Here is a 13,239-nt window from a genome sequence, read left to right as displayed (position 1 = left end):
CATAAGAGAGCTGGTTAGTGGCTGAAACTAATGTGTTATGAAGTTTTATTCTGTTTTAAAGCCCTCTGCATGCAGACCGACTGTAGGACACATTCACATTAGAACACTAAGCTGTGTGTGATTGTTACCTGTGATGATGTCTTCGATGGCTCCGTCTTTCCCCTCATACACATGTCTGCTGTCCTTCACCTGCTTCTTCCTCAGCTCTGTGATCAGCTCCTGCTGCTGCCGTTTATTCTTATGAGAGGGAGACTGAACACACACACACACACGTCACACACCCACACACGCAAGCACGCACACGCACACACGATAACGTCATGAATGACTGTGTTTATATCACAAGCGCTTTCGACATTTAGTCAGGTGCAGGATATTAATTATAGATATCAACTATATTTTTACTAGTTAAAATGCTTATTTTTTCCACTGGCTTTAAACCTTATAACACACTTACCTTTTGATTATCTATCTCCATCAAGGCCTCTTGCTCTATCAGTTTCTCCATCATCATCTGCTCGTGTCTTTTTCTCTGCTCATTCTCGTCCTCTGCTTGCTGAGAGACAGAGAGAGAAACTGGCCATCAGAGATGTGGCTTCAGGAAGGTGTCAACTTTTTAAACAACTTAAACATTTTAGTAAATACAATAACTTTTACTTAAAAATATGATGGTCTTTTGCTCTCCTTGTGTTACAGCAGGCTGGCATTGCACTTTCACACTGACAGCATTTGTGCTGCTATTTCAAATGCAATTGTCATATATCTATTTTACATGAGAAGTAGGACTGCATTTAAATCCAAATGGTAATGAATGCTCAGTGCCGAAACTTTACTTGCAGCTACACATCTGATTACACGGGCTGTGTGAATACTATAACCTGATCAAATAAATACACCAGTCTGGTGAGCAACAGGCCTATGATTGGATGTACTGTAGCGAGGCCAGTGATGTGTGATTAGTCAGTTTACCCTATATGCCTTCACAAAGCGCACAAATACTGGGAAAAACACAGACGGTGGCGTTGTTTTGGAATTTTCTCCAAAGAACTTCACCACCTCATCAAAGGCATCCTAAATAAGAGAAATACACAGTTCGATGATTCACACTGTAATACAATGAAATACACGTTTATGTTCATTTCATGCATTTACAAATGTTTCATTATTGTTATTAGAGTATTCAAAGTAACAATGTTGGTGCAGACATATTTGTTTTAAAACAGAGCTTTTCTTTAAATGTATCAGATAACCATTGATTGTTTTGTGTCACACGGGTGCTGTGTATCAGGTACCTGAGCGATCTTGGCATCATCCTGGAGTTTTTTTAGTTTGTTCTCGTTCTGCAGTATGAAATCCTTGAGCAGTGTGTTGTGTCCGTGCATACTGTACTCTCTCCTGGACAGATCCATCCCCCTCTGAAGCTCCTTCACATCTAATAACACATTCTCCAGAGACACTGATGGACAGAGAGGGAACCCACTGTTACGTCTATCATTTATTTGTGCTTTAGTACAGTGGATCTCAACTGCTTTTGCCTTAAGACTCAGAATTTACTTTGGACATGAAGTTGTGACCTAACACAGTATTTTTAATAGAGCAAAAATACACAAAAAGGTGTCAACTTTTTAAACAACTTAAACATTTTAGTAAATACAATAACTTTTACTTAAAAATATGATATATGTGGTCCTTAAATAAACATACTCAAATTTAAATGAAAATGTCACGTTTTTAACTCCTTACAAACATGTGAATAATCACCACATGACATATGGAAGCCTCTCACAGAGAAGCTTAATGCATGCAATGTAGTCTATGAGATAACATCACCTTGCATTACAGACTGATGCAAGATATAGAGCTGCGCACACAGACCTCAAAACTTGGTCCACAAAACACGAGGACAGTGACCATCAACAGATAATTTTTTAGATCACAAATACCCAATTTTGAGTAGAAATGCACTTCAGACTGTACAAAACAAAATGACCAAACGTAACAACAAAATTAACAATAATAACTTTGTAAATGAACCAAAAAGTGAATCCATGCAAGCAAATTTATTTTTCAAGCCCAGTGCATGCTGACAACACCAGCTTCAAACATCAGCAGAAATACTCAAACCAGCCCGACTGGCACCAACAATCATGCCATGGTCAAAATGACAGAGCACAATTTTCCCATTCTGATGGTTGATGAGAACATTATCTGAAGCTCCTGACCCGTATCTGCAAGATTATATGCATTGCACTGCTGCCACATGATTGGCTGATTAGATAATCGCATGGATGATTGTTGGTGCCAGATGGGCTGGTTTGATTATTTCTGTAACAGCTGATCTCCTTGGATTTTCACACACAACATTCTCTAGAATTTACTCCAAATGGTGCCAAAAACAATAAAAATTCAGTGAGTGGCAGTTCTGCAGATGGAAATGTCTTGTTGATGAGAGAGATCAACAGAGACTGGCCAGACTGGTTTGAACAGACAAAGTCTATGGTAACTCAGACAGCCACTCTCCTATTCTCTGCCTGTGTTCACAACCACGGAGATTGTTTCCCAGTCTCTGCCCCTCTTCACGACCACGGAGGTCATTTCCCCGTCTCTGCTCATGTTCACGACCAAGGAGGTTGTTTCCCAGTCTCTGCCCATGTTCACAACCAAGGATGTTGTTTCCCAGTCTCTGCCCATGTTCACGACCACGGAGGTCATTTCCCAGCTCTGCCTGCTCACCCGAGTGTTCCAGTCTGCTCACCACACGGAGGTTGTTTCCCAGTCTCTGCCCATGTTCACAACCAAGGATGTTGTTTCCCAGTCTCTGCCCATGTTCACGACCACGGAGGTCGTTTCCCAGTCTCTGCCCATTCACAACCACGGAGGTCGTTTCCCAGTCTCTGTTCATGTTCACGACCATGGAGGTCGTTCCCCAGTCTCTGTCCACATTCACGACCACGGAGGTCATTGCCCAGTCGCCGCCAGTGGACACGACCATGGAGGTTGTTCCCCAGTCACCGCCAGTGCGCGTGATCCCGGAGGTTGTTACCCAGTCGCCACTGGTGCTCACGACCATGGAGGTCATTTCCCAGTCACCTAAGGTTCCTAGCCCTGGGCCACCCATGGCCTCGTCCCTCGAGCCTCCCTCGGCCTTGTCCCTCGAGCTTTCCAAGAATCCGCCTTCCATGGCTTCTCCCCTTGAGCCTCTCATGGCTCTGCCCTCTGAGTCTTCCACAGATCTGTCCTCACCCCCTGTAGTTCCACTTCCTGCGGCCAAACTGCCTGACCCTGTCCCTGCTCTGTGGCCGCCTCCCAGGCCCCTGACCCAGTCCCTGCTCTGTGGCCACCTCCCAGGCTACCTGAACCCGTACCAGCTCTGTGGCCAGCTCCCAGGCCTCCTGACCCCGTCCCTGCTCTGTGGCCGCCTCCCAGGCCTCCTGACCCCATCCCTGCTCTGTGGCCGTCTCCCAAGCCCCCTGACCCAGTCCTTGCCCAATGGTCAGCTCCCTGGTCTCCTGATCATCCACAGACTCCTCCCTGGCCACCGGATAGTCTGCCAATCCCTCCTGATCATCCATCCGATCCTCCCCCATCATCAGTGTCCTCCTTCCCTCCCCCACCAACAGTCTCCCTTTAAGGGGGGTTCTGTCACGAGCGCACTGGGCTCTGAGTGTTAATCACACACCTGCAGCTCATTATCATCTCATTTGGATGTGCTCTTAAACCCCACACTCACAGTCAGTGCCTGGCTTTGTTGAAAGGCACCTTGGACTTCCCTCTTGCTCTGCCGCAGTGAAATACTGCTTCTCTGTGTTTACTTACATGATTGTCAGAGACCTGTTCTGGATATACAAGATAAGTTAATCTGAGTTTACTCCATATCTACTTACCTGATTGAAACTTACCTGTTATACTGCCAGCCGCTCTGAATGCTCATGAAACGTGACTGTGAGCACTCTGAAAATACTTTGTGTTTGATATACTAACCTGCTCCTTTGTTTATGAAAATGACTCTCCTGTGACCCTGTCTGAAGTTGATGTTACCTGTTTGGGCACGTGTTAATTTGGAAGTTACCATTTATGGATTTGTGCCTTCTGCCTTGATTATCCGTTTTATCATAGACTGTCTCCAAAAACTTTGCACTATACCTGAATACGTACCTCGCTTGCTTACCTGCCTTTCGTGTCCAGTATAATAAACTCTCGCACCTGGGTTCATCTCAAGCTCCTGTGTTGCAGTGTCATTACAATACAAATATATATTTTTAGTACATGCTTATCCTCACTCTGTTTATCCATGGGTAGTTGCAATTAATATTGTTCTACTGCAGTCCGTGATCCAATTAAAAAGGGGTGCAATTCACCAGTTGAGAACCATTGACAAAAACTGAAAACATTTTCAATCAGAGAATCTTAGATCAAACCTTAAACTATGAGCAAAAATGATCTGTCCTGTTTATCGTAAATAATAGCAAATTTAAGTATGTTTCATACCTGCTGCAGCTTTCTCCACATAGTGCAGTTCATTATAGAAGAGCGACACCTGCTGGTATTTTTCCTTCACTACATTTGCAATATAGTGCAGAAGAGTGATCTTGCGGTCTGTTGATTTGGTGTCAAATAACTGCATATCACAAACACATGCAAAAAACAGATTACACTCATTCAGGACACTAAAGACCCCATGAAATGGCCTTATGTTTCCTTTCCTGTGTTGATGTATTTCCATTTAAACACTAAGTAGGAGCGGATATTTCTAAGGGCTTGTCCTTTTTTTTTTAAGCAGCCAACCGGCTTTAATTTACATCACAGTCATGAGCCATGATTTGCTACCTGCTATTGTCTGTCAGTAGCAGGTGGTATAAGGGGGAAGGACATTCTCATTTTAGGAAGCACTATATTGGAGAAAAATTTGCAATACACCACTGAGCAGATGATGACACATCATCAATATTTTTAAGTGAAAGAAGTTTTGTGCATAAGTAAAAACGAATTAACTATTAGGTTTAACAAAAGTCAGTGTGAATGGATACAAATCAGAAAATAAATAAAACAAATTCACCAGGTCTAAACTCTGAAGTTTGAACCCGTACACGGCTCCTCTTTTGCTGCTGTTCATGTAGTTTCCCAGAGCCAAGATGATCTGAGAGAGAGAAAACAAGACACTCTCAGATAACACTCTCATTCTGAAGAAGAGTGCAGCAGAAAACAAAAAAAACACTTACTTCCAGAATCTTCGTGAGTTTCTGTGAGGATTTAATGGACACAGAAGCTGCAATAACAGCGTGAAGTTGCTGTTGAGACAAGAGATTGAATCATTAAACACTGAGAAACACTCTCCCAAACAGAGGAAGGAAACTCCTCTGGCTCCTCAAAGACATGTGGACAACGTTTTTCGTACAACACTGTAACCAAATGATTTGGAAAGTGTCATGGAAAAGAGTATGAAAGAATGAGAGAGACAGTTAATTACCGGTGTGAGCATCTGAATACTCTCTGAGAAATTCCCCACAAATGCCATGATGGTCATCTTCTGTATGAGGCGCTCTACTTTACTGAACTGGATCATGAAGCGGTCTTCATCTGTCAGGTTCTCCAGTGGCTTGCGTTCTTTCTCGTACTGCCGCAGAACTTTTACCTCTGCTTCGGTCGGAATGAACCTCATCAAACACTCCACAAAATCCACCGGCAATGTCCGCAAGTCAAACCTGATGCCCACACAGATATAACAGTGATTAAAGCATTAATCACAGATTTATCCTTATTAATCACATTAAATTAAAAGACACCATCCATCCATCCATCTTCAACCGATTATACGAAGTCGGGTCGAGGGGGCAGCTGCTCCAGCAGGGGGCCCCAAACTTCCCTATCCCGAGCCACATTAACCAGCTCTGACTGGGGGCCAGCGTCCCGAAACACAGAATGTTGTCAAAAACTATTGTAACCAACCTGATCTCATGAACATTTCTTGACCGTGGCCACATTTTTGCAAACCAAAATTATGCGCTTCATTACATGTTTTGTTGCGGTTTCCCAGTAAAATGACCAAGGGGGGCACCAAAAGCGAGTAAAATGATGTTGAAATCAGAAGAGGTTTTTATGATGGTTTAATGAGTAAACCGTACCTCCCTAATCTAAAACCTAATTTACCTAATCGATAGTGTTTTAACAAGTGTTTAACAAGTGTTATCTTGTGTCACTTCTATGACACTTTCGTCTCACAAGCTAATTTGCGTCCTTGACTGGCTCTTCCGAGTCCATTGTCCAACACTTCATCAGGTGAGCTACTGCAGAAGATAATCATGCTGGAATGAGTGTGTAAATTTAAGTGTGTTTGTGATACAACATTTTTCATATCACATTTCGAAAAGTAATAGTAAGTGTTAAGTAAAAGTGTTAGTAATAGTGTAAGACAATTTGTATTTAAGTCAAAATCAGCCATTGCACTCATGACTTGTTTGAAAGTTAATCAAACGCACAGTTGTAGTGACTCTACAGCTACATTTCTCTTCTAGTGCTTTTAGATCTTAGTGCTGCATTCGGCACCATAGATCACAACATTCTCTTGGATAGGCTTGAGAATTATGTTGGCATTTGTGGACTTTCATTAGCATGGTTTAGGACCTATTTATCTGAGCACTACCACTTTGTCTGTGTAAACAAGGAACTGTTAGATCAAACTAAAGTTAAGTATTGAGTGCCACAGGGATCAGGTTTTGGGCCTCTGCTTTTCTCCTTATACACCGTATGCCTCCCCTGGCAGATATTATCAGGAATCGTGGAATTAATTTTCACTGGTATGCTGACGATATCCAACTTTATATTTCTTCAATGATGAAATTTCACAATTCTTCAAATTAGAAGAATTGTGAAATCAATGACATCAAAGATTGGATGGCTAGAAATTTCCTTCTATTCAATTCTGACAAAACAGAGGTACTAATTATTGGGCCAAAAATCTCCAAAAATAATCTGCAAATATATAATTTGACTCTTGATGGATGCACTGTTACATCATATTCTATTCATGCGTTCATGACCTCAAGACTGGATTATTGTAATGCTTTATTAGGAGGATGTCCAGCAAGATCAATAAATAAACTTCACTTGATTCAAAATGCAGCAGCCAGAGTGCTGACAAGAACCAAGAAATATGATCATATTAGCCCAATTTTATCATCGTTACATTGGCTACCTGTTAAATTTAATTTTAATTTTAAAATTCTGTTAACTACGAACAATGCTTTGAATGTTCTAGCTCCACAGTCCTTAAGCAACCTTCTATTATGCTATATTCCTTCATGTTCATTTGGCTCCTAAACTATGGAATAGTCTCCATGACACTGTTCAGGACTCACACATACTCTCTTATTTTAAGTCTAGACTAAAGACTCACCTCTTCAGCCAGGCATACAACTAATTTATCCCTCTGCTTACAGTTATGATGCTTTAGTTAGACCTGCCGGAACCGGATACAACTTCTCTTATTATATCAGAATCAGATTGAGCTTCATTGCCAAGTGTTCTCAGATACACAAGAAATTTATTTTGGTGATAGGAGAAACAAGTGCACACAGAAATTTACAGTGAGACACAGAATATAAAACAAGGTAAGAGTATAAATAAACATGAAAATAATAGGACATATAACAGAATGGCATATGTACATGTGCAAGTGGTAATATATATGCATGTACAGTATGAGGTATGTACAGTTATTGAATTAAATATGTTTAATTTACATATGTGCATGAGATATGGATTTATATTATTGCACTATGGGGGAGTCCTGAGGCAATTTAATTGTTCATGAGGAAAATTGCCTGAGGGTAAAAACTGTTCTTGTGCCTGGATGTTCTGGTGCTCAGTGCTCTGTAGTGCCGGCCAGAGGGCAACAGCTCAAAGAGGGAGTGGGCAAGGTGTGTGGGGTCCAGAGTGACTCTACGTATACGTTTCCTCACTTTAGAGAATTACAGGTCTTAGAGGGTGGACAGGGGGCACCAATAATCCTCTCAGCAGTTCTGACTGTAGTCCTTTGTAGTTTCTTTATGTCTGATTTGGTGGCTGAACCAAACCAGACACTTATAGATGTACACAGGACATACTCAATGACAGCCGAGTAGAACTGTGTCAGCAGCTCCTGTGGCAGGTTGAACTTCCTCAGCTGGTGAAGGAAGTACAACCTCTGCTGAGCTTTCTTCACAATGGAGTCTATGTGGGTGTCCAACTTCAGGTCCTGAGAGATGGTAGAGCCCAGTAACATGAATGACTCCTCTGCTGCTACAGTGCTGTTCAGGATGGTGGTGGTGGGGGGATGCAGACTTGTCACCATCTGAGGAATGACTGCGGTGCAGTCAGAAAGCTGATGATCCATCGAAAGATTGGGGTGGGCATGGAGAGCATCAGGCATGATGGTATTGAAGGCTGAACTAAAGTCCACATATAGTAACCTTGCATAAGTCCCAGGTATGTCAAGGTATTGAAGGATATAATGCAGTCCAATATTGACAGCATCATCCACAGACCTGTTTAGCAAACTGAAGGGGGTCCAGCAGCATTCCAGTGATGTCCTTCAGGTAGGCCAAAACCAATCTCTCAAATGACTTTGTGACCACAGACTTGAGAGCGACAGGTCTGTAGTCATTAATCCAGTGATTTTTTTTTTTTTTTTTGGTGACCGGATGATGGTGGAGCGTTTGAAGCAGCAGTAACTTCACACTGCTCCTGTGATCTATTGAAGATCAGTGTGAAGATGCAGGCCTTTTCAGACAGGCAGGCGAAACACCGTCTGGGCCTGAAGCTTTCTTAAAAGCAAATAGCATCTGTGCTAATATTATTCTATTCGTTTCCCAGTTTCAATCTTGGGATACATATACCGAGGTTACCAGAGCCTACCAGATCCAGTTCTGTGCCAGCCAGACTTCACTTAAGTATACTACGATGGACTTCACAGAGGAAGAACTGATGCCAACTCCAACAATAAGACATGAGATATTTCATACAATTACTTTCATAAATTGAATTTTAGGACCACTGACTTTGTTTGTGTTATGGAAGTGTGGAAATCACACAGAATGTCTATGCAGACAAAAGGTTGATATAAGGAAGAATACAGGACCTTTTTAGAAAAACAAATGCATGACTGTTTTCTGTATGTGCACTGCTGTAAATCAGAAGTGTTGGTGAAATCTTAACTCATGTAATGTGTGTCATGTGACTTACACCTGAATGGCTCTGCAGATCTCCTCCGAAGTCTTGCCCACTTTCCTCAGTGTGATGGCCAGATTTTTCGCTCTGTTTGAGTCAAGCAGCGAGATTTTGTTTGGTCCTTTCTGAGCAGTCTTCTGTTTGCTGGAGGTGATGTCAATGGCTGGTCCCTGCGCTTTTGTCTTAAACATCTCCTCAAACTCATCCACATTCAGATCCTGGACAAAAATGATTTACACACATTCATCTGTATACCTGAAACTGTCAAACAATATCAAGCACCCTGATGCAAATCAGAATTTGACTACAGAATAATCATCTTACTGATGAAGTGTGGACAATTGAATATTGTGTGTGAGCTGTCCAGGTGGAAAATGTCTGTACTACATAGTAACATGCAAATAATTTATATTAAATGAGCTGTTCAGTACCCAAGGAGGTAACAATGCACTGGAAGCCTGTAGACTGTATATTATTCAGAATGCATACAGTATTCTTAATTTCTTTACAATGTATTCATAGTCCCGTGTAATACACATTGTATACATTATATATATATATATATATATATATATATATATATATATATATATATATATATTTTTTTTTTTTTAATAAATAACTTTAATCACAGAATAGCATATTATACTGCACTACAAAAGCAAAACACAGTAACTACACCATAAATGAAACTGAGATCTACTGCACGTTAGACCGGAACAATCCATTTTATAATACTCAATATTATAAAAGTCAATGGAATTATTCTGATGACATTACTTGATATAACAACTATTAAATATACACTCACCAAGCACTTAATTAGGTACACCTGTACACCTACATATTCATCTGATTATCTAATCAGCCAATTGTGTTGCAGCAATGCAGTGCATAAAATCATTGTTCATATCAACCATCAGAATGGGGAAAGCAATTTAATCTCAGTGATTTCGACCCTGGCATGATTGTTGGTGCCAGACAGGCTGGTTTGAGTATTTCTGTATTACATTTTTTTCTTTTTAGGTTTTTTCCTTAGTTCGTCCCACAGTGCAACAACAAACATAACTAAAAATGAACTAAGGACATACACCCACATAATGATAAAAAATAGAATAAAATATAGTAGACTATAAATAAATATAATGTGAATAAATAAAATATAGTAGAAAATATGCAAAATATACAGAACTATACATTGTGCATAATTTTTAGTTAATTCAAATTATTGTACAAACTATTTTTCATGCACAAAAGTCTCTAGAATTTATTCAGAATGGCCAAAAACAAAACACATCCAGTGAGCGGCAGTTCTGTGGATGGAAATGCCTTGTTGATGAGAGAGGTCAATGGAGAATACCCAGACTGGTTTGAGCTGACAGAAAGGCTACGGTAACTCAGAAAACCTCTCTGTACAATTGTTGTGAGCAGAATAGCATCTCAGAATGCACAACATGTCGAACATTGAGGCAGATGGGCTGCAATAGCAAAAGACCACTTCGAGTTGCATTCTGTCAGCCAAGAACAGAAAGCTGAGGCTGCAGTGGGCTCAGGCTCACCAAAACTGGACAGTTAAAGACTGGAAAAACATCATCTGGTCTGATGAATCTCAATTTATGCTGAGGTACACAGATGGTAGGCCGACTACAGCCTCAGTCGCATTTTCCCTCTGACATTACCATTTTGCTCCATTGCAATTTAGGTTTAGGTTTGGTTTTGGTTTATGTATAAAATGTATTTATACATAATAAATTATGTATACCTATTCACTGTATTACATCCTGTACAGCTGAAAACAACTCGCTTTTGGCACCCCTCCATGGACATTATACCCGGAAAATGGATCTCACATGTGCCCATAAGCCCAACAACAATTTTCGTATTGGCCACTGGGGGCAGTGTTTCACAATTCGGTAAGAACAGACAGATTTCATCAAAAGAAATGTCAACCTACTGTTTCCGACTTCACTGTGTGATCTGTCTGTATCTTTATCAACGGTTCTGCCTGTTCTAAATCTGACACAGAGATAAAGTATAGTGATAAAATTATATTTATTTGAATTCATTCAATAAAAAAAACGTACGAATAATTTGAAAAAATGGACACGAGTATTTTGGAGAACATACAATCTGTAAAAACTAATTTGAATGTGAATGCATAATCCAAAAATAATAAAAGCCGCATAATGCAGAAGGGTTCTGTTTTTTTTTCCTGTAGCGGTTCACATGTGACTTAAAGACAGTATTGCATGACTTCATGATGTTGTGTTTTGTGTTGTGATGTGATGTTAATCCCAGCTCTGAGACTCATCAGACATGATATACTATAATCACATCCACCTTTAGTTTGAACAGAGGCGATTGAACGGTGATTAAATCTGACTGGAACTACCTGTGCAATACAATTTAAGTGCAGTTCTCCTAAGTAAAAATGTACAGTCACCACACAGTGCACCAGGCCACAAAACTATTTTACAATGATGAAAAGGATTTGTGCAATTCAAAATCGTCCCTTCATTATGAACTATTTTATTGCCATCTTGCACCTATCATGTGCTTGCAAAGTGAAGAAAATGGCCTTGTTGCAATGGGGAAACATGGTGCAATAGAGGATTAAAACTCCTGAGAGAGACCACAACCAGAATTTACTGTCTTAAAACATCAGAGGACACTCATTGTGGGTATGTTTGAATGAATCTCACCTCCAGTATTCTCTCATCATCGATCTCGTTAAACACAGTGCCGTTGATCTGATTGGGTTTCAGAGCCACCCAATTAAACACTGGCATACGAAACTTAGTCTTAATGGGTTTCTTGATCTTCACAGCTGCACAAAATGACAAAAACAAAATCATATCAATATCACACACAACATCAGTGTGAATTACATAACTGATGAACACATCACACATATGGTCCAGTGCACATATATGAGGGTATGTGAGGGGAAATGTGCCGTGACAAGACCTCTGGTGCCGCAGTGTTAATCTCGTTAGCAAGAAAAAAATGACTGCGGAAAATGTTAGTTATTGAAGGTTTTTTCATTTGGTCAACAATAACAAAAAGAAGGAAATAAAAAATGCATCATGTCAGTAATCAAACGGTTTCAATTAAAGCATACTGTTGACGAAAATATGAAGAGGAAAAAATAATATTGCTAGATGTTGTGGATTACTCCACTTGAGCTGTGCGATCTGAAAGAGCTGAATATCTGCACAAGGAACTATACTAACCAGTTAATTACTTAACAGTTAATTACATATTCTATTACATATACAGTATCTCACAAAGTGAGTACACCCCTCACATTTTTGTATTTGATTATATCTTTTCATGTGACAACACTGAAGAAATGACACTTTGCTACAATGTAAAGTAGTGAGTGTACAGCTTGTATAACAGTGTCAATTTTCTGTCCCCTCAAAATAACTCAACACACAGCCATTAATGTCTAAACCACTGGCAACAAAAGTGAGTACACCCCTAAGTGAAAATGTCCAAATTGGGCCCAAAGTGTCAATATTTTGTGTGGCCACCATTATTTTCCAGCACTGCTTTAACCCTCTTGGGCATGGAGTTCAACAGAGCTTCACAGATTGCCACTGGAGTCCTCTTCCACTCCTCCATGACGACATCACGGAGCTGGTGGATGTTAGAGACCTTGTGCTCCTCAACCTTCCGTTTGAGGATGCCCCACAGATGCTCAATAGGGTTTAGGTCTGGAGACATGCTTGGCCAGTCCATCACCTTTACCCTCAGCTTCTTTAGCAAGGCAGTGGTCGTCTTGTAGGTGTGTTTGGAGTTGATATCATGCTGGAATACTGCCCTGCGGCCCAGTGTCCGAAGGGAAGGGATCATGTTCTGCTTCACTATGTCACAGTACATGTTGGCATTCATGGTTCCCTCAGTGAATTGTTGCTCCCCAGTGCTGGCAGCACTCATGCAGCCCCAGACCATGACACTCCCACCACCATGCTTGACTGTAGGCAAGACACACTTGTCTTTGTACACCTCACCTGGTTTCCGCCACACGCT

General features: G+C 40.8%; 1 protein-coding gene across 5 annotated transcripts in view; it reads right to left on the bottom strand.

The window, feature by feature from the left end:
* The window catches only part of fmnl2a (formin-like 2a), a 138,123-nt gene that overhangs the window by 9,479 nt on the left and 115,405 nt on the right, over positions 1-13,239 (bottom strand). For all 5 annotated transcript variants that reach the window (XM_052148410.1, XM_052148409.1, XM_052148411.1 and 2 more), the window contains 10 exons: positions 11,907-12,031; positions 9,220-9,422; positions 5,468-5,702; positions 5,220-5,288; positions 5,057-5,137; positions 4,489-4,618; positions 1,293-1,456; positions 970-1,071; positions 458-556; positions 129-252 (listed from right to left, as the gene is read on the bottom strand). In XM_052148410.1, the coding sequence (XP_052004370.1) occupies positions 129-252; positions 458-556; positions 970-1,071; positions 1,293-1,456; positions 4,489-4,618; positions 5,057-5,137; positions 5,220-5,288; positions 5,468-5,702; positions 9,220-9,422; positions 11,907-12,031 (1,332 nt within the window). The remainder of the gene's footprint in view (positions 1-128; positions 253-457; positions 557-969; positions 1,072-1,292; positions 1,457-4,488; positions 4,619-5,056; positions 5,138-5,219; positions 5,289-5,467; positions 5,703-9,219; positions 9,423-11,906; positions 12,032-13,239) is intronic.

The sequence above is a fragment of the Xyrauchen texanus genome, chromosome 18 (assembly GCF_025860055.1).
Source record: "Xyrauchen texanus isolate HMW12.3.18 chromosome 18, RBS_HiC_50CHRs, whole genome shotgun sequence".
Classification (NCBI taxonomy): Eukaryota; Metazoa; Chordata; class Actinopteri; order Cypriniformes; family Catostomidae; genus Xyrauchen; species Xyrauchen texanus.
The sequence above is the reverse complement of the archived record's forward strand: the minus strand, read 5'-3'. Positions and strand labels throughout refer to the sequence as shown.